The sequence below is a fragment of the Filicampus tigris genome, chromosome 9 (genome assembly GCF_054856515.1).
Source record: "Filicampus tigris isolate MCC_2025a chromosome 9, RoL_Ftig_1.0, whole genome shotgun sequence".
Taxonomy (NCBI): Eukaryota; Metazoa; Chordata; class Actinopteri; order Syngnathiformes; family Syngnathidae; genus Filicampus; species Filicampus tigris.
Genome location: NC_141225.1, coordinates 4,117,172 through 4,144,064, shown reverse-complemented (window position 1 = coordinate 4,144,064; position 26,893 = coordinate 4,117,172). Strand labels below are relative to the sequence as shown.

At 40.2% G+C, this 26,893-nt stretch overlaps 1 protein-coding gene across 3 annotated transcripts in view; it reads right to left on the bottom strand.

Annotated features, from left to right (window-relative positions):
* Nucleotides 1–26,893, bottom strand: part of slc41a1 (solute carrier family 41 member 1) — a 37,220-nt gene that overhangs the window by 6,008 nt on the left and 4,319 nt on the right. For 2 of the 3 annotated variants that reach the window (XM_086041129.1, XM_086041128.1), the window contains 7 exons: nucleotides 26,648–26,764; nucleotides 25,645–26,417; nucleotides 16,825–16,932; nucleotides 4,735–4,806; nucleotides 3,272–3,416; nucleotides 2,338–2,484; nucleotides 1,208–1,355 (listed from right to left, as the gene is read on the bottom strand). In XM_086041129.1, coding sequence (XP_085897255.1) covers nucleotides 1,208–1,355; nucleotides 2,338–2,484; nucleotides 3,272–3,416; nucleotides 4,735–4,806; nucleotides 16,825–16,932; nucleotides 25,645–26,127 — 1,103 coding nt within the window. In that variant the 5' untranslated portion in view covers nucleotides 26,128–26,417; nucleotides 26,648–26,764. The remainder of the gene's footprint in view (nucleotides 1–1,207; nucleotides 1,356–2,337; nucleotides 2,485–3,271; nucleotides 3,417–4,734; nucleotides 4,807–16,824; nucleotides 16,933–25,644; nucleotides 26,418–26,647; nucleotides 26,765–26,893) is intronic. The other variant, XM_086041130.1, reaches the window with a different exon arrangement.

Here is a 26,893-nt window from a genome sequence, read left to right as displayed (position 1 = left end):
TAATAAATGAAAAATACAGCCATATTGGCAGCCATATTGCAGAAAGACGCGTTGTATTAAGGAGATGAGTTGACTCGGAGGCTAAAAGGTGCGTGATTGGTTCCCGGCACGAGATCGACCAATGAGAGCACAAGTGGATTTATCCCGTGAGCTGATTGGCCGCGCATCATCGCAGCCTCTCGCTAGTCTCGTCCATGCAAACAAACGAACGGCACTTTTGAACAACATTCTGTTCCGAAACTCGTAACGTTATTCGAATGTGTTAGGGTCGAGCGGGATAAGCGGATAGTAAACAGCTGTGTTCGCAAGTTGAGAGCAGAGCGCACTCAGCCACCGGGCAGGCACGACAAGGACGACGAAACATCGGCAAATAAAATGTTCAAGTGTTTGTTCAAATTTGTATTAAAACATCTTACCTTAACTAGAAACCTGCATTGCATTTTATCCAAAGGACCTTGTTGATGTTATTTTGAAAAGAGAAAGCGAAGCCATGATTACTTCTGGCGACCGTGCTTCTTCGTTTTAAAAGAGGAGGAAAGAGAGAAGTAGAAGACAACAGCGAAGAAGAAGCGGCAGCGACAACAGCAGCAGAAGTAATGACAGTTTGGCTTTGCAACAACGACGACAAGGGTTTAAAAGTGCATTCCACCAGGATTGCACCTTTGGATAAAATGCCCCACGGCATTCTAGTTAAGGTAAACCAATTTTAGGATAAAAATGAAAAAGCTTCAACATAGATATCAGCTAACGTTCCGTCGTAATCGTCCAATGCCTGGATTGTAGCTCACGTTCCTTTCACAGCCTGCAGCTTAGTACTTATTCTTCATTTTGCATTTTTAAAGTTAAATTTGTTGCGTACCAAGTATTTTTGGAAGGGTGTCACTATGTCTGGGGGTTAATAACAACGGCATAATAGAGGCGTAAATCCCTCCAAAATAAAACTTTAAAATGAATATAATAAAAACCTTACAAAATAACAATAACAATAATAATAAGTCAACCTCTACTTCACACTTTTTCACCAATCGCCGGGGGTTCTGGTCCCCGTTAACCGCGATAAGCGAGGGCTTACTGTACCAGGCAAACAGTAAACAAAGCAGAAACTGCAATAAACTATATAATGGATGTTATGATTACTGGACATGCATTTACCATATTGGCCCAAAGTAAAAGACAACTATAGGGGAAAAGACCTGAAGCGACATACCTGCTGATGGCCATCGCGATGATGACTGGCTCCCATCCGGAGTAGAGGACTTCTCGAGTGGATGGGATCTTCCTGGCGATCAGCACCCATATTGGACACAATGCCACAAACACCGCGCATACCAGAGGATTGGCATAGTCGTTGTACTCTGCGTGAGAGGATCAGATTCTGTCATTTACGTCCGGGAACGATTTCAGTTCTGCTTAAAATCTTGAAGTATGGTTAAGTTACACTTCAAAGAATGCAAAATATGACTTAAAAAAAAAAACACAGTTCAAATTTTGATGTCGACACTTTCAGCCTCCCCGCTATTTCCCGCTCGAATTGGATGGATTGCGTTTGATCTTCGAGGTGTGCATGACCTAGTCTGCAAGAGGTGTTGTAATTCTTTGAATGTGTCGTTGAACCACAATAAGTTGGATATGTGTGTCCCGTTTCAAGTCAGAGCGTCCGTAAATACAACAGATATGAGGCGACACCTCAGTCAGGTCACAATGTTTTCGATTGTTCTAAGAGGTGTGCTATGTTTGTTCTGTCTGTCTGTCAGCCGACAGCAGATGACGGAACAGGGGATGGCGTGGTAGGACTGGGTGTGGTGAACTGTGAATATACCAACAATGAAGGCAAAGACTTGAGGAATCATCACATTTACCCTGTTCTTTCACGCGTCATTCAACATTGTAGACACCTTGACTAAGCTGTACAATTCAGCTCAGCCCAGTATTGTTTGGAAAGAAAAAACGTGTCCTTCCCAAGCACATTACCATATTTACTAGTGTAACGTCATCGCAGTTCAACACAGCGTCGTGACAGTTCATTCATCAAACATGAGTCATGCGACATATTCCACACATGCAATATTAATTCATTCACTGCCAAGGACATATTTGTCTTTTCACAGTCCAGCCATTCAATCCCAGCAAGTAATTTACATTTTTTTTTCAAATGTTTTCAAACGTTAGGTTAAAAGAGGGTCTGAAAATGACAGTGAATGGCAGTGAACGAGTTACTCAGTATGTTGCGCTTAGAGTCGTGGCGGTGCATAGAAAGTATTATTGTCAAGAACATATTTGGGTGGTCTTCCGCCTCAACTGTGTTACTTTTTAATGTTAAAGCTACGGTTTTGTTACCAAGTTCCTTGTACAACCCTGTTGAGATGCCGGATAGTAGGGACAGGGTGATCAGGTCTCCTAGACTAGCAGCAATAGGTGTGGCCACATTATCTGGGTTGATGCCAACTTTCCTGGAGGCAATGATCACGCCAATCATGATGAGTCCTGCGGACCAAAGCATGGAGACATCTACGATCAGTTTCACTATTTGGTGCGTCACCGACATTGCCCTCCAAATGTATTTGAACAGCAAGCCAAATTCCTTTATTTTTGTTGTAGGATTGACATCAAAACATGACAAGTGATCAACATTTCACTTTTACCAGCACATGCCGTCACACAGTGGCAAGTGATAGACAACCTAGAAGATGGCAGAACACCTTTTTTTAAGACGATCAAAAGTCTCGAAACAAACAGAGTCAAAATAGATTAAATGAATTATTATTCATTGATTAATTAATGAGTCCGGAATCCTGGTTTTACAGGCTTTTGCCACACCCTCTTTCAGTTGTTTGTGGTTTGGCAATAAGACACTCTTTTCAGACTGGGTTTAGCAGAAGGAGCCATGACATTGACACCTCCAATGCGTTTCACAGGCAAAGCCAACACTTGAAACTGAGTGTGGGCATTGGGTACCAAAACAACCTTTCAGTCACATGGTCCAATACTTCTGCTCGAATGAAAAATGGTTGAGTTCAAACATAAGGCGCTATCTTCTAAGTTGTTCTGGAAATATAAGATGAAATGTCGATCTCTTGTCTCATAATCATCTTATGACATGAAACCCAAATGTTTTCAGTCTACTGGGAAAAAAAAAATTGCTCACTCTTTCAATGCTTTTAGAGGAGTGTTTTGTTAATCCAAATGCTGAGTGAAATTCAATAAAAGCTGGACCTGATGAGTGGGTGTTTAAGATGAATATCACGTGAGGTGGAAGTGCTATACACTGTACCTAGTAGCAGAGAGGCAATAAAGGCAGTGGCTACACTGGAGGCACAAAGTAGCACTGCATGGCCCAGCCTGAAGTGGCCCTCTGGAATCCAACCGAAGATCACAGCAGCAATGGAGGCCAGGAACCCTACGACCGTGGCCTGGACCTGAACACATGCACGGAAACATCACCATGTTTTCTGCACCTTAGCTACAGATAATTGTTTTGAGTCTGGTGGACTTTCTGTTACATCTGATAGGCTGGTCATACGTGATCAATATCAAGGATCCTTGTGAACATGTCAGACATTTGAGGGCTTCATTTTACACTGTCTAAAGTCGTAAAAAAGGTAACAGGTAAAAAAAAAAAACAATAAAAAGTGTCAGCGTGACCCACTTTGACCCAAAATAATTATTAGATCAGTGATTCTCAACCAGCGTGTGCTGTGGCACATTAGTGGGCCGTGGAGAATGATCCAATGTCAATGGACCAACATATATTATTTTCATATATATTTTTTGCTATATATTAATTTACATATGCCAAGCACGTCTGGCAACCGTCAAAACAATCAAATGCCCTTCTACCAGAGGTAAAGGTAAATACTAATTAACCTGTATGTCGATGTTTTGTGAATGGTTTGGCGAAGTGGTGTGCCGTGAATGTGCCTTCGCTTAATAAAGGTTGAGAAACACCGGATTAGACAACTGTGCTGTCCATCCATTCTATCCCCGTGGAGATAGAGTGTACAATAATTCTAATAATGGTCAAGCTCTCCAGCTTGTTGCTATACTTCCCAACCCACACATCGGCTTGCTTTGTTTGGCAGGATGTTGATTTACAGCTGCAGTGTCACCTGTTACAGCAGATGAAAACTTCAGCCTATTCTGATGACGTCCTTCCTCTCAAAATTCTTAAATGTGTATTCATCACCAATATTTTTATCAAGATTTAGTTTATAGTCTCAAGTTTGCTGCGGGTTAGTGACTTTGGCTCCTCATCAGACACGCACACACCTTGATTGTTGACACAAGAGTGTCCCAAAATGAAAGGTAAATGTTTTTCACTTTTGTCAAATAATAAGTGAATATGCGGGACGGGTGCCGAACCGCATACCCGTCGTTCGGCACCCACGGATTCACATATTTTATATGTGAATTATTTGTGAATATTTTCTTAGGTCTTTTTTTGCTCACACCCTCCCATTTTTCAAGGAAAATCTATATTGAATGTATTTTTGAAGATTAGTTTTTCCCGCCAATGAATTTCATTGGTAATCAATTATACGCGGCTTTTCGCTCTTTGCAGATCAGCCTGGTTTCTATTACCGGTGAATAGCGGCGGTTCCACTGCATTAGTAAAACCCTTAGTTGATTAAGAAATGAAGCGAAACCAGCAAAACAAAAAATATCGATATTTCAGCTTTTAGAATCTAATAATCAAGTCATTTAATTCAAGTGTGCACCTAGTGATGTTTTCTATACCTGGATGAGAGCCAAGTTCCCCATGATCATGTTCCACATGTCCTTGGTTGTGTCCATCAGACCAATATTAGCCTGAAAGACAAAGCACAACACAGCAAGTTAGTTATCACTTGTACATGAATGTGTTTGTCATGGCGTTGCCTCTTGGCTCCATTAGAACAATAAGGGATCAGTTTTCTAGACAAAGATGCTTTGATCTCTGATCCTCACCCAGGCCGACTCCACTTATCTCATCTCCTCTCTTTCACCAAACACTCACAACTCACACACACAAATGCTCTCAAGCATCAGTGGTCACAGTGGTTTACTGTGTAAAGCCAACTGCCACTTGCAGTCATGGCTTTTCATCGCAGGTACTTCATGGGTCTCCCAGCTTTTAAGTTTGTCCCTATCCTACACCTCCATCCGTCAGCAAACAACAAAATACTGCTTTGCTTATGTTTTTCTACATTTGATAAATCGAGTTAAAATACAAAGAAAGGAAACAAATTCTGTAACACAACCTGGTTGATGGTTTCTGTAGTTTGAGACTAAATCCAAATAGGCCCTGTCCACACGGAAACGGAGCTGATGTCATTTCTTGTTTGTTTCCCGTAAACACAGAATGGTTTCAAGAAATGTTTGCCCACATTGACGCTAAAACCCTGCAATTCATATGCCAGGCCTGAAGTGGCACTGTAATGATGCAATAATAGGAAGTCATCGTGATGAAAACATGCTCACAACAATGGCGGTGAATGCAAGACGACCAAGAAAGGAGGTTTGTGTGAACTGATGATGTTCTCGAACTTCAGCTTCAGAATGAAAGCCAAGATCACTGCCAAGGTAAACAACATCCAACACAGTAATCCATCTTTATTGTAGTAAATGTTGGTGGTGTTTGCACAGTGGTGTTGGCCAAGTCATCGTTTCAGGAAACATACGCATATGTTGTAGACACAGAAACGTAAGGGCAGTTTTTGAGATCAATCCACCCCGGGACCTGTTTTCAAAGAGTCAAAGATTTTAAAAGATGTCAAACATTGGTAAAAAAAAAAAGAGTATGCGCAGTGCCGCCCCGCAATGCTCCATTCTGTGGTGCCGCCCCTCACCACATACACAATAAATGTGGTTGACAACAGCACGCTGCAAGTTCAGAGTGAAAAGGGCTTTAAGAGCCGCAAGAAACTGGGAAAAGAGACGCATGTGGCTCACGATACGCGGGTTGCCCAGGCCTAATATAGCGTCTCCATAGTGGCGAACGCTGCAACTGCAGTTAAAATATGTTGCGGCCGCAGGGGGAAATGAATCATGCTGTGTTGAGCAATATCTCGCTCTAGGAGGGCAACAAATTAGCTGGAGGCAACCGCCTCGCAATTTTAAACGCAGGAAAAACCCTGCTTTTGCAGCTACACTGAAATGTGTTTCCGTGTGGACAGAGATAGGTATCAGTCAACATTTTGAAAAAAAAAAAGCAGACAGTGCTCTCTCTCATGATTATGCAAATGTCACGAGAAGATACCATCGATCACAATCAGAGCTGATTACAATGTCAACATGTGCAGGTATATAAAACAATGTTTTCTTCATTATGCTAATGAAAAGCACATGCTGTCACTTAAGCAAATATATGTTCTTTGCACCAGTGTTGCGACATGTTTCGCATCTTTTAGAGTTGATATGTTCAATTCATGTGTATGCCACCTGTTCCCGTCGCAATTTAATAAAACAGAGTTCACAAATTACCTCAACTCGGATCAATTTACACATTGCATTTGTATTTTTCAGTCAAAGGTTCAATATTGCTTCAGGGCATATTTACAGGAGCTCAACTTTTAAGATGAACTAGCACAGTGGCATTCTAGTTCTGGTTAATCATATTGTGTCATAATATCATTGAAGACTTAATTGTCAATTGTGGTGAGAGTGTGAATGGTTGAATGCTTTCTCTCTTTTTTTGTCTATTTGTGCCCTAACACAATGCCCATGAGCTACAAAACCATCTGAGCATTTGACAAATTGGAGTAGATATTACTAATTCACAATTCAAAACACGTTCATCCATCCAGATAAGAATAAGAATAAGAAAGCCTTTATTGATCCCACAGTGGGGACATTTTCAGTGTTACAGCAGCAAAGATATAGGTCACACAGAGACGGCGGCATAATGTAGCCATTGATGTATAACATTAACGGCAAACATTCAGGATCAAACCTATGTGAATATACACAGTAACTATGTGTATATACACATGTATATACACACCAACATACATCTACATAAAAAGTATGAAGCAACACTCATTTTAGCCTGTACATAGTACAGAGGAAAAATACTAGAAATAAAAGGATCACTTATTCTGTACATTTGTCACTGGGCAAAATGGACATTGGCAGACCCATATTTATATATAACAGCTATTTTAGAGTATAACCAACCTGTAAAAACGTGCATGTTTTTGGTCTGTGGGAGAAAGAGAGAACCCATGCAGGCACATCGAGAACATGTAAACTCCGCTCTGAAAGGCCCCAGCGGGCAGGTTTGAACCCAAAAGTTTTCCTGCTGTGAGGTGACAGTACTAACCATCGCACCACTATGGCAGGAGTAGAAAACGAACAAATGTGTATCTGTTAGCTTGTTTGAATAGGAACAGCTTGAAAGGAAGAGTCCTTGTGTTATGTCATAGAAACAATGCGTCGCAACGCTGCTGTTAAATTAAAGTGAATACATGCTACTAAAACTGCAACTGAGCTTTAACAAACACACTATGTTTACAAATACTTAAATATATAGACACCAAATACTAAATACCTACTTGATAGAAATTCATATTTCTCAGTGACATGCCAATTTCTATCTGTGTGGAGAACTGTATGTCAGTTTAACTTAGTATTAGAGCACAGAAGGCTATCAGGGCCATGTAAACATGCATGTGGATGCAGCCCACCCGCTGTAACGTTCATATGGCTGTTCAAAGGGGGCAAACGGCCATGCATGTTGATAAGAAAGTTTATGTGGGACTGATAACAAAGTGGCAAATATCGGCATAGAGCACTGGGTGCATTATACTGTGGACTTCCACTGAACTCTAAATACAAAGAGACAGACAGAACATTTCTTTTTGTACTGTTGGATTGTTTTCCTACTCATAGATTCACTTCAGATTGTCCTTCAATGAATAATATTTTTGTCTCACACAATTAAGTAGTTTTCAGCACAATACGCAAATCAATTTGCAAATGTGCAAAATAGAGGGGGTTGGGTGAGAATGAAGGTTAAAAAAAAGCTTCATGGAAACCAAAAGGAATTTCAGTGTAATATTAGTCTCGATATAGTAACAAGATCAGAAAACAGCAAGGAAAAGAAAAATCAGACAGCAGACATCCACGAAAAGTTACATTATGTTTTTAAAACATGATGAGATCACCGAGGAAATTTAAAGTAGTTTTAATCTCTTAATTAGTAGCGACATGGAAAGAAACGTAATCCAGCTAGGACACACCAATAAAGAGCTGACAGTAATCTTTCGAGACAAGCTCCAAATTCTGGCCCAATTTGTGAGGATTGAAGGTAGATCATTTTACGCTTTTAACCTTTGGGCAATGGCTTTTTGGTTTTGGACAAAAGCAAGGAAAAAAAAGTACTATTTAGACTATCTTTGACACATTGTTCACATACGATTTGTTTGAGCAAATGTTTGCTTATTTGCTAAATAGCTTAACAATAGCTGCGAGGAACATATTTGGTTGACTCAGCGATGACACTTCAACGATAAAAGCCAGCATGTTAACACTGTCACATTGGCGATTTCATTGGAAACTTGAAATTTGTTCTCATTTTGTTAGAATGGCTTACTTGTGAAGTGGGAGTCATTTGAGCCAGGTCAGTTAGGCCCAGACCTAATCAGCATTGTCACTTGTTTCCGAGACACGAGTGGAAAGAATGTGAGGGTTGGTCTGCTGAGCTGCAATTCTGTCCTAATTCTCTTATGTCTTTAAGGATGTGGTGTGCAATACTGGAAGGTCATTGACCCCTCAGCATGTAAAATGAACAATAATATTTTGTGCCACCAGCTCAAGGACTTGTCTTGCATCTTGGTCACGAGATTACTGTTGATACAAACCACAGATGAACATTCTGATGCAGAAATAATTGTCGGCGCAACTTCCGGTGAGACACCGGAAGTAGCAGTTGACTTTTTTATTGTTATTAAAAAAATGTTTTCAGTAAATGTAGAATTGTCTTACAAAGTATGAGTGTCCACACTATGGCTGCAGAAAATCAAAATCGAAAATCAATTTTTATTCTTAACCCTACAATAAAGAAGTGAAAAAATACACGTTAACATCCTTGTGAAGTTTGAATAATAACAGAGAGAGAGAGAGAGAGAGAGAGAGAGAGAGAGAGAGAGAGAGAGAGAGAGAGAGAGAGAGACCCTAAGACAGCTGGGACAGTTAACAAAGTTATCAAGTTAACAAATAAAGTTAGGCTAACGTGTTTGCAAGCTAGCAACAAGCCAATCGTATCTCACCGAGTGGCGAAAGTTTGAAAGTGTGTCCGCCAGCCCCCCCCCCCCCAAACCTTCACCACTCTGTGAGATACAGGCTGCAACGTTTAATCGAAAAAGCACCTGTTCACACAGGGTCTTGAAAGTGGTGTAGCGGTGTAACCTGTTCATTTAATTGCACAATTAATTATTAATTTCAGCATCCACAATCATCCTATACAATGGATTAAACTCTGTTTAAATTCAGTTAAACTGAGTGTTACTAAACTGAGATTCATTTTAAATGGTGCAACAGAGCTCTGCTTAATTTTTTTTTAAACCGGGTTATTTTAAAAATAGTTTTACGAATCTCTGATTAGTGTTAATCTTAGATTAAATTAAACCTTGTTGGTGCAACCAAGCCCTACAGTTTTTGACAATGCTCATTGCCTCATCGTCTGAAGCAACAGAGTTCAGATAGGAGCTAAAACTGCGACTGTATTTTGTCACTGACCACTTTCTTATGTCATCCTCCGACCCAGCTACATTAGTACTAAGCGGGATTGGAATGTTTTCTTTTCTGAGCTGTGACAAGTGCCATTCCTATGTGGTTTAAATCTTTAATTCTCATAGAGTGTGCACTCGTGCAAATAGTTACCATGTAAACAAAACGCCTGTTCCGGTTCATACCATAAATCTCGCCCGTCGTTCACGCTTATAGGGTTAGGAATAAGGTGGATACATAGATATTTTACAAGACATGGCAGCTTCTCTTCATAGGTCAACTAAGGTGGCTTTTGACATTGGCATCCTTTAGTCCATTTTAATTGAACATGTTTATTTTACCCCACTGTTCTGGTTCAATGGGGCATTTCTGAACATAGCAAGCAAACTCATGGTACGGACTAAATCAACTAGTCCAAGATGGCCTGAAAGAGGTGGTCTCTGTACTGTGCCAAACTCCATTACTCTACTTCATTAAAGAGGGTGTAGAAGAGCATACAAGTTCACTTGGTGCCGTTTTTCTATAATGCAGGTAAAATATACTAAAATACAATTTACTCAGTTAAATTATGGCAAAAGTGGCGTAAGAGCGCTCTTGCTGGCACAGAAGCATGTGCCGGCTGCAGCAGGAACCACACAGAGCTGTGCGGAATGTGCACTGTGGTGAGACACATTTCTTGTACACGCCGTCTTAAAGTGAAAGTCAACCCAAAAATATTTTTCAAGAATATGCTCTATACCCACTAGTTGAAACGAGGCATTCTGATAAATATTGCGTTTGTGGAATAAGAGTTAATCCACCTGTTTTTAGCCATCACTGGGGGCAGCCATTTTGTCACGTCTGTCGACTGAAAATGACATCACAACCGCTCAGGGCTCAGGTAGCGACCCATCAAAACTCACCCATCCATCCATTATCGATACCGCTTCTCCTCACAAGGGTCGCGGGGCGTGCTGGAGCCTATCCCAGCTGTCTTCGGGCAGTCGGCGGGGGACACCCTGAATTGGTTGCCAGCCAATCGCAGGGCACACAGAGACAAACATCCGCACTCACAATCATACGTAGGGGCAATTTAGATAGTCCAATCAACTTACCATGCATGTTTTTGGAATGTGGGAGGAAACCGGTGTACCAGGAGAACACGCAAACTCCATACAGGAGGCCGGAGCCGGGATCGAACCCACGACCTCTGAACTGTGAGGCGGACGTGCTAACCAATTCACCACCGTGCCGCCCTACAGCTCACCTGTTTTCTAAAACTGAGCCATGATTGGTCGTTATTTGAGCCCACAGGGCATCTGTGATGTCTTTTTCAGTCGATAGAAGTGATAAAATGGCCGACCCCTGAGATGGCTAGATTTTGCTGCTTGACTCATATTCCACAAACACAATATTAATCAGAATGCCTTGTTTCAACTAGGGGGCCTGCATATAACATATTCTTGAAAAAAAATGTTTGGGTTGACTTCCACTTCAATTGAAAAAACAAGGATTGGATTCAACTCACACAAACAGTCCCTCAGCCCTTTCAAACACACACACACCTACACACGCACACAAACGCGTCCACGAACGCACACATGCACACACCAATGTAAATTACTGTCATTTACATTGGTGTTGTTCTGACAGATATATTTATTGCTTCTTGAGGGCGACTTGTTGCTCAAGCGCTGCTTGGTTTTCTGAACTGTGCTTAAAATTGGACTACCAGGATTAGAACTACAAGAGCAGTCATTTTTACGAATGTCGACTAAAAAGATTATTACTCGCTGCTAGGCATGGGCGATATGGGCAAAAAAAATATATATCTATTTTTTCAAAAAACTCGATAACGATAATTTGACGATATTCTACTAAAACTATTTTAAATCTGCACTTGCTTCACAGACCAATTGTGGATAGACAGCGTTTGTGAACAACATCTCTTTTAAATTGCTAAATACAGCTTCTACAAAACATAATGATATTCCACGACAATATTTAACAATAAAGAACAAAAAAATATGTATGGACTTGCATTGATTTTTAGGAATATTTATGTCATTTAAATGTCTCGCTGTTATTCCATAATGATGTGACATTTTGAGCTGCAGTAAGTACTGGTGTACCACTGCTAATTACTACTAGATGAATCAGAGAAAAAGGTGTTAACTACAGCAATCAGAATGAGGAAAAAATGTATTTATGTGACGTATGACGAAGTGTCACCCAGCGAGTGAAAAAAAAGACGTCGTCATGACAACACCCATTCTCATACATTGGCCACCGTATTCAGAATAAAGTTGAATAACAAAACTGCAATTTACCGAAAAGTGCTTTTTCCTACTCATTCATCGCTGTGATCTGTTGACTTGTGACTTTATTCATGTTTGGGTGGCGTTCAATAAATGAATATCTATTACTACAAATAGAAAAAAAGTACGTAAAGTTTTGAGATAATTGAGGAGCCTTTGAGCATGGAGTCGCTAAAGAGGACAACGCAAGGAGAAGCGCCGCATCTTGCATATTGTTGCTTTCCTGTGAAAAACACTTATCTCCAATTTTGGAAACTTTTTAAAATTTTCACATGAATGCAATGTCTGTAAGGCGGAAACACCATTAATGTAAAAATAAGAAAATGAAAAAAAATGGAGTGTTTTTCACAGAACAGCGACGATATTCATTGACATCACGACAGCGCCGCCATCAACTTCAATATGTTTCAGTCCGAGGTGATTTGACGTCGTGGCAGACGTCCGAGTACGCGCAGTGATGTTCCTGGCCGGCCCCTCTGTCCAATTTTACATCCCAATGTGGCTCGCTATGAATCCACGCTCGACACTCCCTCTATGTTTGAAACAGCTCGGCTGCAGTGCGGACACAGTCACGTGACCGGGTCCTGCCTGTGGATTCGGCGAATGATTATCACTTCCTCCTCCTATGCAGTCAATGCACCCTGATTTTCAGCATTTCCTTATACTTTGCGGCCGTCGGCTGACTCGAGTCGTTATGCTTTTAGAGGCAGTATTAATACTCGTTAATTTAAAATTACACATCGTGAAAGCAAGATTGACGATGATACCGATAACGATATATATCGCTCACCTCTACTCGCTGCTCGAGTGTCTAATGAAGGTATTTTGTTTATTAAAATTCTGTTGTGGGTAGTGGTGGCCGATATGGCAAAAATATCACATCATGATTTTTTAAAAATAAAATCACAATCAATGATTTTATCATGATTCTTTTCTTACGTCTTTTGTTTGGACTAATTTGCACATTTTTTTACCATTTTCCTCATGTTAAACATATAAAACATATTTAAAATGTATATAAAACTCTAAAAGAAAAAAGGCATTTTAAGATTTCTGAACAAGTTTTAATTTGAATAATGACAATTTTTATCAAGATGTGCAGTGACTGTGAACATAAAAGGTAACCATGTTAACATAAAAACACAGCTCGTAACGCAGGTCTAGTACTTTGAAGAGTCTTTGTTTTCCGCAGTTTTAATGGGAATCATGTCTTCAGCAAGGTAATAAGCCACTGCCTCAGTTACTTCTTTACACTGCTCGCTTGTTTTTTTCATATGGAGTGCCCTTGTTAACTGACTGTGTTATCGTAGGTTGCGTTAGCTTGGAGCTAGCGGCTGCCTCCGGCTACCAATGGTCGGATATCCGTTTGCTTAGGCTGTCGGCGTAGTTTTTTGGGTGCGGTCTCTGTCTCCGCAGGTGATTAAACAGGTTTGTCGTGTTGCCATCTGACGTCCGAACCGAGTCTCTGCAAACTTTGCAAACAAGTGGTTTGCGCTTTCTCCTCCGAGGAAAAGCCAAACCAAATCGACACTGTGGATGTGGACTTTCTTTTCGGGACCAACTCTGCTTCATGATGAATTTCCGCTATAGCCTCCCGCTATACAAACAAACAGGGAGGCGGGGAGTGTCACGTACGATGCGCTGTGCGTTCTGTGATAGGTTGGTTGCGTATGCGTCAGCGGCCTTGAGCCGCCATGGAGCTAAACTGTATAGAATGTGCCCTGTAGACGATCAAACGATCTTTCGGCTTTATGAGATCGTGAACACTTTAAAGTCCTTAACGATCTAATATCGTCATATCGCCCAACCCTAATTGTGGGTAGATTTTAATGTAAATGATTGATTTAGTTGCCTTTTGATATTTTCATTTTTATATTAATTTGGGGATCACATTTATTATTTTGTATTTATTGTTTTTCTAAAATGCTGCAATATTGTTTTGTGATTATACATTTCTTTATATTGTGCTTAAGTAATTATTCCTTTTTGATTTGGTTTGGTAGAGCGCATTTCCTGAGCGAAGAAGAAAAGGAGAGAGAGAGGCAACAAAACACTGTGCTGCCATGTCAGTTGTCTTTAGCAAGGAAGACGCCAGAAGAAATACATAAAGTCAAACCTATATTGTAACCCACCATACCTCGGCCTCCAAAGATAAGAAAGAACAACTTTTAAGGGTTTCACTACCAACAACGTACGTCACGACTATCACCGGGGCAGCCATGTGTCAGTCGAGCAATTCATCCACATCGTCAATATTTTGAAGCAGATGTAACGCCTCCTCTACTCTAAAGCTTTTTTAAAAAAAAATACATGTATAGATTATGCTGACCAGCAGCCTTTATCAATGCAGCCACTGGTTGCTATGGAAACCTCGATCGCACGATCAAAAGAATTGACAGCGTCAAAAGGGGGTTGGGATAACGTCGATAATAACGCCTGCAGTTGCAGCATTCGCCACTATGGAGGCGCTATATTAGGCCTGGCCAACCCGCGTCTCTGACGTCTGCCACGACGGCCAATCCCCTCGGATTGAAAAATATTCTTCTTTACGGCCACGCCGTCTGGCCGTCGGAAAGTGTTTCCAATAGGAGAGGGGCTGCTAAGCGATTTACTGCTATTTTGGCGGACTAATTTACAAGTCACGGCATGAGGACAATTGAGGAAGCCTGGATAAATAAACTACATTTACTGTACTAACACTGAAAGATACATCTTGTCTCCTCTTGATTTTCTTTTTTTTTAAATGAGTAAACACAGGGAATTCTTTTGTAACAATGACGTTTTTTAATCACGCACTACCTCACGGTCTCGCTCCATTCACTTTCCATTTCACATTATCAGCACTCAAAGTAACAGAACATGACATATGTGTCCCAAACCCTCAATGGCAACACATAACAATAAAACACATTACTGTACTTACTTTGTTACAATATACTAATTCATAGTGCCCCCAACAATTTTTTTTTTTTTCGTTTCAGGTGCATACCGCATTTCAATGGTGCAAATCAATTTACTACTTTTAAATTATGCATGATCGTGAAGGAAAACAAAACGTTTTGGATGAAGGTTCCATCATAAACAAAATCAAAAACCAATTTTTAAAAAAAAATGTATTATTCTATAGCACTTGCATTTTCCTAATTTCACTCATCTGATTTCACAAGTATGTCTTTTTGTATTTATAGTTTCACAGTATTAGTGCAACTCTGCATCATGTATAGTTTTGGTTCCTTGTTTTTTTGGTTACTTTAAAGAATTGAAGTTGTTGTTATATAAGAGCAGCTGCTTGCTGGTGCAGTTTTGCTGCAATCTACATATGATCCGATTAGTTGACTAATCGTGACTACTGTTGGTGATTAGCCGACAATCAAAATAATCATTTGTGGCAGCCCTGTCAGCAGTTTGACACATCGGCGGATCATCATCTGCTTCAGAAAGAAAGGTCTTTGTTCACATTTTTTGGTCATTGTGTTAAATGAAATTTTATATATCAAACCTATCGGTACTCCGTATCGGTGAGTACTCAAAGAGTGACCACTCGTACTGATATCGGTCTGAGAAAAAAGTGGTACTGAACATCCCTACTTATTTTACTTTCTTACTAATTTCCCATTATCCTTTCAAGTTCTTTCAAAGTTGAGTTTTCAAGGATTTAATGAATTTTACTTTCCTCAGATTTCAAGGATACAAAGATCCAAGGACGTTGTTTTGTTATACCAACATAACTTTCCACATGATCTGGCACAAAATACAATACCCAACTTACCAGATTAGCCCAGTAAGTTCCAAGACTTGTGAAAATAGCGATAACAACAATAACATGAAATAAAATAAATATGGTAAAGAGATGAGGAAGATGGTTATTCACGGGTTAAATGCGTTCAAAGATGCAAGCCATCAAAGGTGTGGATGTAGTAGAATTAAAAATCAAGTCTTGAATTTCACACATAAGGTAATTTTGTATTTCACAAAAAGTATTCAAGAATAAAGTGTTCAATGTGCAGGGATGAATGGGCATGATGAGGCTATGGTGATAGTTTAGAATACACAAGTTTTAGTAGTTGAATAACTAAGTTTTTAAGTCAATGAAAAATCATTTTATTAATCTTGATTTCAATCTCAATCAAAATGATTGTGATTATTATTATTTCCATAATCATCCAGCCCTAAACTGGTGCACAAGAGTTATGTAAAAAATTAGAAATAGGAAAATGATTAATCAATAATAGCAAATAATTGCACTGGTGTTGGAACTCCTGTCTCTGCTGCATATCCCAATCAAGGTGTATGTGCACAATAGCGGTAGTCGTGGCACATTTTAAAATGCATTTTAGAAGTGCTCAGAGGTAAACCAGCTGATGAAATGACCACCTTGAACATATGTAAGCAAGCAGACTTTAAGATTCATCAGACGTTACAAACACTGTCCAAACAGGTTGTCACTTCATACTTTATATGTGGCTTTTTATCAATGTTAATCATTCTTAGCTGTCAGGTGTGTACATGTTGAGTAAGGGTGCACATTTGACAAAAGAAACAACAACAACAACCCGTTTGAAGAGTACAATAGGTTGGGTTGAAACATTCAGGTAAGAGGGTTAGAAGAATGTTGCTATCAGTTGATCTGAAGCGGCAGGTTCCTGTGTCAATATGACCTGTGACCCCATGAACAATTTGCCTTTTTGTCTGTCACAGTTTCAGGATTGGCAGGAGATGGAATTGGGCAACTCTTGACAAAAACAAAACTAAATAGCCACAGAATCAACAAAAACTTGGGCAATCAACTGGAAAATAAAGCCAAGAGGCAAACATTACTTACTGCTGTGGAAAGTCTTGAGGCCAGGGTCATCTCCAGGTTACCTTTGAGCCCCAGTAGTGCCGGAACAAGGATGAACACCTCTGAGACCTCCGTAAACACAGTCCAGTGCTGAAATGACCATAATGTACTGTCAACATACCATAGTAAACAGCAGATTACACAAGCCAGACACATCAATTGTATGTTGAGAACGTGTATGTCTTTACATTGCCTCTGTGTGTCTTCATGAATTTCTTTCAAATTGAATGGCATCGGTGAGGTCCTTGAGTCTGATTTTAAACCGCTGAATGTCAGATATCTAATGACAACAAGGTAAACTGAAGCTTCACACCAATCATTTCTGATCTTTTAACTGGCTTTCACCTCCACTTTTCTCTGTAGAATTAGCTTCCTACACACACACACACACACACATATATATATATATATATATATATATATATATATATATATATATATATATATATATATATATATATATATACATATATATTAGGGGTGTACAGTACGCTAAAATACATTTCGGTTCGGTTTCTTGGAAACATCGGTTCGGTATATTTATTACAATACATATATACACTTTTTAAAAAATACATGCAATAACAGTTACAATTATTGCTAACTGTATTAAAACTCCTTTTCTAATGAAATAAATACAGTAACTTTAAAGTCTTTATGAAATTATTGACACTTTTTAGGCATTGAAATCTTTGTTCAACAATATATTGTAACGAATTGGGTTATCTGTGTTGGATTTGTGTTTTGCTGAGTTGTGATTTTTCCGAGGTTCATGAATGCATCGTACGGCTAGTGATATATATATATATATAGAGAGAGAGAGAGAGAGAGAGAGAGAGAGAGAGAGAGAGAGAGAGAGAGAGAGAGAGAGAAAGAGAGAGAGAGAGAGAGAGAGAGAGAGAGAGAGAGAGAGAGAGAGAGAGAGAGAGAGAGAGAGAGAGAGAGAGAGAGAGAGAGAGAGAGAGAGAGAGAGAGAGAGAGAGAGAGAGAGAGAGAGAGAGAGAAAGAGTGTTAATTTGTGTGCTTTATTTTAAAATGGTATTGTTGCCATTATTGGTCAGGTTTCCATTGGAAAAGAGATTTTTGATCTCAATGAGACTACCTTGGTTAAATAAAGTTTAAATCATAAATATATATATTGATCCTACTGTAAATACAGATGTAGAGGACAGATAAGAGGTGACGTCAAAGCTCTGTTTCTTTTTTGTATTTTTAGGTGTGGCACTGAAAGACAAGTAGTTACACTACTTGTGACTTTGCCTTTGCTGTTGTCGGGTCAAGCAGAGCAGCTTACAGCCAAGTCCCTTGACTTGGCTCACTGCCATCTGCCAAAGCAGCAGCCTTGAGAGCACCTCTATGAGCACTCCTCTCCTCTTTCACAGCCACATGCTTTTAGGCTTACTCTATCTCACTCTACTTCTGTCTCACAAGCTCACTCTCAGTCCTCCTGTGGTGATATATGTTGTTGTCTCCATTGAAAATTGGCTCTTTGCCAAAGAAGCGCTCTCTCCTCATGGCCGCCTCCTCAGTTCTAGGAACTTGACAGCACAACCCCAGTATCACTGTGTACAGACCTATAGGAGTTCTGGTATGCGATGCCTTCCAGGGTCAAGTAGCCCTGTTAAGTAACATGTCTCCATTGCATTTGTGATCACTTACTTGCTGTACCAATTCGACAGCTGAACCTCAAGGCACGCAATGTTGATGCAACTTGGCGTCATCAAAGAGACTTCTGCAAGTGGTGTCACTTTCAGTTTGCTACAGTTATGGAAGGTACAGTTTGGATATGACCCCCACTGATGAGTGATTGAGTTCATTACACAGAGCTTACACAAATGCACAAAACAATTTTGCAAGATGAAACACCACATCACTTAGCACAGCGTAGTGTGCTGTCAACTGGGACTGAACAATTTTGGAAAATAATGTAGTTGTGACTTTTTCCTCAAAATTGCAATTCAACAGAAGTAGGATTTAGTCAGCATTGACGGAAGGACGGTCAATCCGTCACTGCTGGACGCCCGTTTTGCTGACAAATGACAAATGATGGGAAACTTTAAAAAAGTTACGGACTGAGCACTGACGGAAGTGGGTTTTCGTCCGTCAGGGTAATTGTCACTAAACGGGTCAAGACTGTTTTGCTGACACGCGCCGCCTTTCTCGTGTGTTTGGGGCTGAATACAGCAGAGTTGCTTCCAATAACTATATATGGAAACACTTTGCGCATCCTGTACAGTCGGTGGCAGTTTGCACATAGAGCTGTAATTCACCAATGAACTAAGAAGAAGAAGGAGAAGAAGAAAACAAAGTAGATGACGATGACCATTCAGACAGGCGTCCGAGCGACTTGTATTGGATTCTACTGTTGGCCACAATGCGGAGCAGGATTCTGGTCAAAGTAAGCCATTTTAAACTTCAAAACGTTTTGGCGTTCTAGGAATTAAAACAGTGGCACCCAGCCACCAGCGTGCTCCCGCTGTATTTAACAGGTCAATTGATAGGCAAATAAGTGTATGTGAAATGGATGTGAGTGTAACGGAATTTGATTAAAATGGTAACAGGAGTGCACTGTATATCAGTGGATCTACATTAAACAGTGCCTGCCTAAAGAGTTTTATATTACACTCACATACATTTCGCATACACTTTAGGCATCGAATCTGCAGTTGTTTTGAGTAACAGTATTGACTTTATATTTGACTTTAATTTAATCCCACTTGAAACATGAAGTATAAAGTGGACATTTATGGTGATAGTACAGTAGTAATTCAGCCACTCCTCTGATTGGCAAATTCTTTTATGCACGGTTATGACGTGACGTCATCTTTAGTGACGTCTCCATGAAATGAGATCGAAAAGCCTCACCTCAGCTGCAGTTTATAGTCCTGCGTAAAGATGAAATTGACTTCCTGCAGCCCTGATTTGCAGACTCTGTGCGCAGAGATTCAGGAGCAGATGTCCCATTAACCAGGTAAAATAAATATTCAGGCAGTTATTTTGCAAATATTTATTTTCATTGTTGAGTGAAATACTGCTCTTCTTCCCCTTGTATTTTTCAATTCAGCTCAAGGCTACTTTTTTGTTTGCTAGATGGATAATTTAAATTCAGCTTTTTAATTCATTTGAAAGAGACCTTCAACTCTGCAGTTTTTTGGAAGAGTTCAAAATGTGTTCATTTCATGAATAAAATTTAATTTCCCGAAACATGGATGACTGCATGGATTTCATAAGCAACACACTTTCCGTGGAAACCGGGTCGAAATGGCTCTTTGAGTGTTAAAGTGAAAATAAACCAAAACATAGTTTTTGAATAGAATATGTTCCCAGTAGGCCCACTAGTTGAAACACAGTATTCTGATTAATAATATGTTTGTGGAATATGAGTTAAGCAGCAAAATCTACCCGTTTTTAGCCATGTCAGGGAGCGGCCATTTTGTCACTTCTGTCGACTGAAAATGACATCACAACTGCTCAGGGCTCAGATAACACCCAATCACGGCTCAGCTTCAGAAAACAGGTCAGCCGTGATTGTTCATTACCTGAGCCCTGAGCAGTTGTGGTGTCATTTTCAGTCGACAGAAGTGACAAAATGGCCACCCCCAGAGATCCTTAAAAAACGGGTGGATTAACTCTTATTCCAAAAACGCAATATTTATCAGAATGCCTTGTTTCAACTAGTGGGCTTGCATAGAACATATTCTTGAAAAAATATGCTTTGGTTGACTTCCCCTTTAAAGTTTGCCGACCCCTAGGATAGGGTGTAGTTCACTGTTCAACAGCCAGGCAAACCACACTGCTCCTTCTGAATCTGAGACTCGACTGCACGACGGACCCTCTTGTCCAGCACCCATTTATAGACTTTACCAAGGAGTCTGAGGAGTGTGATACCTTTATAGTTGGACCACACCCCTGGCCCCCTTCTTAAAAAGGGGACCAGAATTGATTGCATTGAAGTTGGAAAAACAGTTGAAACAAACTTAAAGCCAGAGCTGGGCATTACGTCCCAGGGACGGTCCATCCGTTCGTACGCCCATTTTGTGGACGGACGGCTAGAGGAAAAGAAGTCTTTTAAAAAGGATGGACTTAGCAAGGATGGAAGTGGGTTTTTGTCCGTCCCTCTACTCGTCCCTAACAGGGACAAGTACCGACTGAAAATTTTGTGTTGGGTTCTTTTAAAAAGCAAGACCACTCCAAGTTCTCTTCTACGGAGCCTCCTTCATGAATTGCCTGCACAATGCTTTTCATGTGCTTCCAAGTAGTCACATTGCACATGCATATTGTTAATGCCACAGGAGTCAGCCATTTCACTGACTGACAGAAACATGCCCAGCCTGTCTTGTGTGAGTAATACGGGGCAGCAATTTTGTTTTGTTAATTAACTGTTAACATTTAGTACCTTATCCCTTTGTATGCGAAGTACTTCCTTTAGGGCTGCCACAAACGATTATTTAGCTAGTCGACTAATCACTAACAGTAGTCGCGATTGGTCGACTAATCGGATAATGTATAAATCGCGGCAAATCGCAGCTCTTATAATAAGCATCATTCGCTTGCAGCTTAAATTCTTTATGTACAAACTAATCATGAAGACAAGATGATAGTACATTCAACTTGTATTAAACTTTGCAACTTAAGGCATCATTCCTGACATGTTTATAAATAAAGAAGCAATTTAAATTGATGGTGATACACTGGCCTTAAAATTTTTTGCTGTAATTCTTTAGGGCGTTTTAAAATTGAACCAAAACTATGCACCATGCAGAGTTGCTCTAATACAGTGAAATGATGTATGAATACAAAAAGAAGTACTTGTATACATACTTCACTCTTTTTGGGCACCAAGACTTTTTTTTTTTTTTAACGGAAGGTAGTGAAATCAGAGGAATAAATTGGGCAAGTGCTCTTTGCTAAAGAAAACTAAAATAAACACTTGTATAGATTTTTAATTTTGTGTTAATTTAAACTTTATAAAAAAGGTTTTGCAATTCTTTTCGCTAGTATGCATAATTTAAAAGTAGTAAATTGATCTACACAATCAAAATGTGGTATGCACCTGTAACAAAAAAAAAAAGACCTTTTTTTTTTTGCACTATAACATAGTATATTACAACAAATTTAATTATGGATTTTATTGTAATGTGATACCAATGAGTGGCACATGTGTCGTTTTTGTGTTGAGTGCTGATATTTCCCAGTTCATGAACGCATCACTCCATTTGCGAGTGAGAGAGAGAGAGAGGGAGCAAGCGTGCGCTTCCTGCTTCGATGTCCACCACGGGCACAAACACACAGAGTTTTGGTTGTTAATCAACGCGGGTTAACTGAATAATGGCTGCTTAATCCATAGAAGACGCTATGACGTGTTAGCGTACCAAATAGGAGCATTACATCAAACACACCGTAACGTGTGTATGCTAACTGCAGCTAGCTTCTAGACACAACTGTGCCTATGGCAGATATGAAATCAGGCATAAGCCATAACTTGCATAGTTATAGAGTATATCTGGAGAAATGCGCCGTAACTTTGGGACTCTGTTGCCAACACGAATTAGCCCTTACACTACTTTACCCACAATGCTTCTGTTTACATCACCCGGATTACCACCACTGAGCATGTGCGTTGCCGACAGGAAAACAGCCAGCGGGAGAAGAGCGAGACGCGGCAGTCTCTAAAGAAAAATAATGTGGTAAATAAATAAATATATAAATAAAGGTGTCGACGATTAAAATTAATTGTCGACGATCAAAAGCGTCGACGTCGTCGTGATTAGTCGTCTAATCATGGCAGCCCTAACTTCCTTGTGCGGGACATAGTTAGACCATGAAAATCTTTACCAGCATATGCATTTAAATGACCCGGAAGTGGAAGTCTTTGTTTCCTCTTAAAATAACCTTGCATTATTTTGCAATAATTATTTTCTAAAAACTCAAAACGTCTTGCTTTAAAACGCGAAGATTTTGCAATAGAACGCAATAGTATTGCGTTATTACTCAATCTTAAATACCGGTATACTCCTGATGTCCCCTGGCTTGCTCTAGTCTGCATCATCATCGTTTTCATCACATCACGACAGTCCTGTGTTGCAGCTAAACGCTATTTTGGTTAAATAGTTGTAAACAATTCAATTCACTCACAATACTCCCAGCCAGTAAGTGGATGTACACACGAAATTAGATAGCTAATGATCTTTAAATAATGTTTATGAGTGCACAGAGAGTTTTTTTTTTGTTGTTTGGCCGACGGATCGACGGAATGTTAGGACAGAAGCGCTGGAGGACGATTATTTTTATGAATAAGGACGGAGGAACGAGGACGGAAGGGTACCCAGGTCGGGGACGATGGACGGACTGTCAAAAGGGTAAAGTGCTCTGCTTAAAGCTTTTAGTAAATGTTGATCTGGCCTGAAACATTTCCATTCCCAAGATTTACACCGCATGACCTTTAAAACCCATATATAACCCTTTATAACCTCAGCCTTGAGTTTCCTGCCATGGGAGTGAGGGACTGACAGTTTTAGGCCACTCGACTGCCAAGTCACTGAGCAGAGCTATGCAGACATCTCCGGACCAGTCTGGACAGTCTTTTCTGGGCCAGCCTCGAGTGGGAATGACGCCAGAAACTGTGTGTGTGTGTGTGTGTGTGTGTGTGTGTGTGTCGGTGTGGGCAGGGGTGTACGTGTATGTGTACTGTAGAAAATCAAATTGACTAACATTAAAAGTTCACATCTAAAAGGCCTAATGGCAAAGTTGGAACATAGCAATATAAGAAAGAGTAGAGAGAGCATGTTAGAATTGCCCTGCTACAAGGATGTGGGGGATTAGCTGAGTTAGCATTTCACAGTGTCATGGAGAGGGAATTACACAGCAAGTTAGCCACAAGAGACTCACTACAACAGGCTGTCAAGGTTATCATTGCCTCCAAACAAGTACTTATATGATGGCAGACAGAGGGGAAACAACCAGCCCTTAAGCAATGGTGCATCAAGCGAGTGTTTTGGAAAACAGAGACACCACAGCAGCATGGGGCCTAACATGGGACAGCGTGAAAAATGTTTGACCTCGTACCTCAGAATTCCAGATTAGTCGGGATACCTCTAGTTAAGGTTTTCACATCGCCACTGTATTGTATTTTTCCTTTTCTTTGAAGGGAATGTACAGTGTATGATACCACATTAGTTTAAAGCCGGACCTTTTACCACATCACTTCTCTTACTAGTGGATTTGATGTTGTTTAATTTTGGACTGCAACCAAATATTTCATTAACACAAGAAATACGTAATATATTAGAAGAATGACATAAACTACTATGATTCAACCAAAAAAGAAAAACAATTGTGACAGTATATGAGATAGAATCTTGCGCTTGTTTTTGTAATACTAGTGTGTCTCTTTTTTATGTGAAGGTATCATTGACTAAGTTTACATGACACCAATGTCCGGGTTAAGTTCAAAATTCCAATTTCTAAAACATTCTGAATAACACCGTCTACCAGCATGAGCGGACAGAGTTACTCCCATATACATGGTATTTGTAATTAATTGGAATATCCCCATCGAAATCACACGAACAGTGTCATGATGCAAACAGACGTCATTTCCTCTTCTTACTTTCTACCATCAATACATATATATATATATATATATATATATATATATTCGTCCTGATAAACGGTGCGGGCTTCATGGTTCAGTGCACGTAGTCATACGACGAATACGTCTGATGCGGAAAAAAAAAGGGCAATGCCTGACGTTGCATTCATGCTACTTACACCAAATGCGTTTGGCAGCGTTCTGGCGGCGCGTTTTAATTGGAGTGAATGTAGCTTGCGCGGGCGGGCGCGGTTGAGTGCGGGGCGGTGTGAATGATGCATTTGGAGCGGTAGGACGCGGAGCGAAGCACCGGAAATCCACCCATTCGCTCCATTTGTCATGTATTAAACAAGTCATCTGTTTTGCCATTCCGTTCTTGAGCTTTACCAAGACAGCAATATTGTTAGCATTAGCATAGTGTGTCGGCCATTTGATTGCGATATTGAAAAATGCTGTCGTACTCTACCACCAAGCGAAGCCCCTCCCCTCTCCGCTGTGCGTGAATGAACAGCTGCAGCATCCAAGCGACCGCCACATTTGACCGTGGTCACAAGAGCCGTGGTGGAGCACGAGCTGTCCTCTGCTGCTCTTATGATGAAGTTAAAGTTACTAGTTGGAAAGTGCTACCTGATTTTATCATTCTATCCATACAAGAAAGGGTGTTTTCCTGTGTTCAACCTTTTTTATCATTCTTCTTCTTATTATTATTATTATTATTTATGAACAACCGTAATGCGCACGTTTTTATTCTATTTTGTGCTTTTATAACAGGGAATGTTTTTTGCGTTATAGCAAATTGAATTGTAACTTGGTCTCTGTTCAAACTAAAAAAAAAAGTCTTATGCAATTGAGACTTATTGCTGCCAAACCGTGACCCCCATTCCGAGGTATGTACCGAATCACCGTGACTTTTGTGAACCGTTACACCCCTAATATATATAAATATATATATAGATATATATATATCATATATACATATATATACATATATATATATATATATATATATATATATATACATATATATATATACATATATATATATCTATATCTATATATATATATATATATATATATATATATATATATATATATATATATATATATATATATATATATATATATATATATATATATACACATGGTTTGAACGGAGACATGGATGTGAGTGGTGCATCCTCCTAGCATCCTTGTAATGTGTTATTGCTCACCTGGACAATGTCGAGCACCATTCCTGCCGCCACTGTCCCAAACCCGGCCAGCAGGAACGGGAAAACCACCTGCAGACCAATTGAGAAGGAGGTTTCTTTGAGGGGTGCCGGTGGTTCAGGGCTCTGGTCATTGCTGGTGTCGTCGCTCTCATTCTGGCTTGCATTCTCCAAGAGAGCATCCTCTTCACGCTGACCTTTGGCATTAGCCCGACAGTCCATCACTGCAACAATCTCCAACCTTTCTTCATTCTCCGGGGTTTCGTTGGCCATTTCTGTGAATGATGTCACCTCCTTCAGCTCAAACTCACTCCCATTTCCTTGCTTCCCTTCCTCAGGTCCCTGAGTGAGGATCACCGGGTGGACAGTGGAGTTGGAGTTGAGGAAGGCCGGCGAAAGGGGCCCTCCCTCCTTCTTTATCTCAACGGCCCCGGAGGACATGTTGATGTCGGGCAGTTTGTCTTGTTCTTTCGACCAAAGTACCATGCGGAAGCCTTTGGAAGACAATGGGCTCAGCAAGAAAGTATGGACTACGTCTGCCTAAAGTCAATGGACCACCTGACCTGGTTTTGATCCTGATCGGCCTAAATAATTTATCCCATTAAAAAGGTGGAGAGGGGGTGATCATTATTAAAAGCCCAAATGGAAATTGCGCTGTGGGAAAAGAATTGCAGCAAAGCACATGCATCCGTTTGTCTGCACACCCTGTATTCCTGTCGGTGTTTTGGGAGCAGGACCAGTATGTTCTCCATTCAATGCAAGCGGCTCCGTGTGGGCTGGCAAGAAAAAGAAGAAAGCATCCTAGTTCAATGACTTGGCGGAGGGACTCACCACAATAACCCCCATTGGTCAGTTCTCGAGAATCCTTTTTTATATTCTTCACACAGCCTGGCTTTAAGTTAAATGTAATAAGTCTGAAGTAGCTCGATTGCAGTGCAGGCTGCTTTTGCTCTCAGTGCACTGATCGCAGTAGACTAGTCGGTATAAAGGGCTGGTGATGTCTCACCTTACACCACGTGGCTGCTGGAAAGGACTTTTCACTGAAGATATTTAAAGGTCTGCAGCACAAGGATTGAATTACCAGCCACAGAAAGGGACTTCTCCAAACAGAGTGGACCATAAGCTGAGAGAAGAACACATCAATTAATTAGATGTATTCTCAGTCAAATTCAAACGGCTACCTGTCCAAGACCATTTTGCAGAATAGTAAGAATTATTTTTATACATACACTATTCAAAAGTATTGATTCAG